Source organism: Tupaia chinensis, unplaced genomic scaffold (genome assembly GCF_000334495.1).
Source record: "Tupaia chinensis unplaced genomic scaffold, TupChi_1.0 Scaffold000242_1, whole genome shotgun sequence".
NCBI lineage: Eukaryota > Metazoa > Chordata > Mammalia > Scandentia > Tupaiidae > Tupaia > Tupaia belangeri.
The window spans coordinates 370476-372131 of record NW_006159720.1 but is presented as its reverse complement, the minus strand read 5'-3'; the positions used below and the strand labels follow the sequence as shown (position 1 = coordinate 372131).

Here is a 1656-nt window from a genome sequence, read left to right as displayed (position 1 = left end):
CTAAGCACAAAGTTTACATAGATTATGAAATATCCTTCGAATGGCATTTTTCACTTCTTTATTGCGAAAGCTGTAGATAAAGGGGTTGAACAAAGGAACAAGCAGAGTGTAAAACACAGAGGCCATTTTATCAGCTTCAAAAGAATGAGCAGATTTGGGCTGCAGGTACATGAAGAGCAGCGATCCGTAGAACACCACCACCACAGTCAGATGAGACGCACAGGTGGAGAAAACCTTTTTCTTCCCCTCTGCAGACTGCATTTGGAAGATGGCTAAAAGAATCAATATGTAGGACACCAGCACTACTATGAGGGAAGAGATCCAGTTAAGTGCAGAAAAGAGAATGATCAACAACTCGATCTCTCGTGCATTGGTGCAGAGCATGGTTACCAAGGGAACGTTTTCACAGTAGAAATAACTGATGATGTTAGAGCCACAAAAAGTGGATACAAAAATCTTACTAGTGATCATCACAGACTGAAAGGTGCTGTAGACATAAGGAATACCCACCAGCACAAGACAGATCCTCTGAGACATGATGACGTTGTAGAGCAGAGGGTTACAGATGGCCACGTAGCGGTCATAGGCCATGGATGACAAGAGGAATAGTTCACTGATAATGAAGAATAAGAAGAAAGCCATCTGTGTGGCACATGCACTATAAGGAATAGTGTCTTGAACCACAACAAAATTCACCATCATCTTGGGATATATGACTGTAGAATTGCCAAGATCAATGAAAGCCAGATGTCTGATAAAGAAGTACATAGGCGTGTGGAGGCGGGAGTCGAGCTTGGTCAGAATGATCATACCCAGGTTTCCCAGCACTGTCAATAGGTAGATGATGAGAAAGACCCTGAAAAGGGGAAGCTGCAACTCAGGCTGACTTGTGACACCCATGAGAATAAATTCAGCTGGCACCGTGAGGTTCTGGTGGCCCATTGAGTTCAAGGATCCCTCCTGGGAGAAAACAGAGGTGTTATGATAAGCTTTTGTTTCAAATCATCCAGAAAAATAAAAATTCTGAAGACTGAAAGGGCGATATCCTTAAAAATAAGGAACAAATAACTCCCACATCTATATCTTAAACTAAAATGAATAATGATGGCTTCTACTTCCCAGAAGGACTCCATTTAAAATGCACAGATTATTTGTTATGACAGAATAAACTCTTAGAACATCAGCAATTAGAGAAACTGCACTGCTGACAATAGAGTGATGACTATAAAAATATTAGACTCTGTCATCTACACAATGCTATCACAGATTTCCTTTAGTGCACTTCTATGTCTACTGAGAATTCTCGTGGAACTTGAGATACATGAAGATATAGCCAGAAAAAACACGACGTTGATGAAACATGAGATTTCGGAGCCTTATTTGCACTTCCAAGTCCTCCTGAATTCAGTGATGCTTTAGGCATTTTAACAGCCAGCTAGGAGAACAGGGAGTTAATGATGTTTTTTTTTAAATTATTTATTTCATTGTATTCATTCATTTATGTTAATTTGACTAGAGAGAGAGACACAGAGAGAGAGAGTTGAAGTGATAAAGCAAGCCACCAGGTCTGGGACTCGAACCATGGTTGGCCATGTGGGACTATCCAGCGCCTTAACCATCATGCCACCTGCTGATCCCCTTAATGATGTTTTTATT

The 1656-nt window shown here is 40.8% G+C and overlaps 1 protein-coding gene across 1 annotated transcript; it reads right to left on the bottom strand.

Moving 5' to 3' along the window:
- LOC102485566 (olfactory receptor 8K5) lies at positions 1 to 942 on the bottom strand. Its single transcript, XM_006148752.1, has one exon. It carries the CDS (start codon positions 940 to 942, stop codon positions 1 to 3), a length of 942 nt encoding a protein of 313 aa, XP_006148814.1.
- Positions 943 to 1656: the final 714 nt, after the last annotated feature.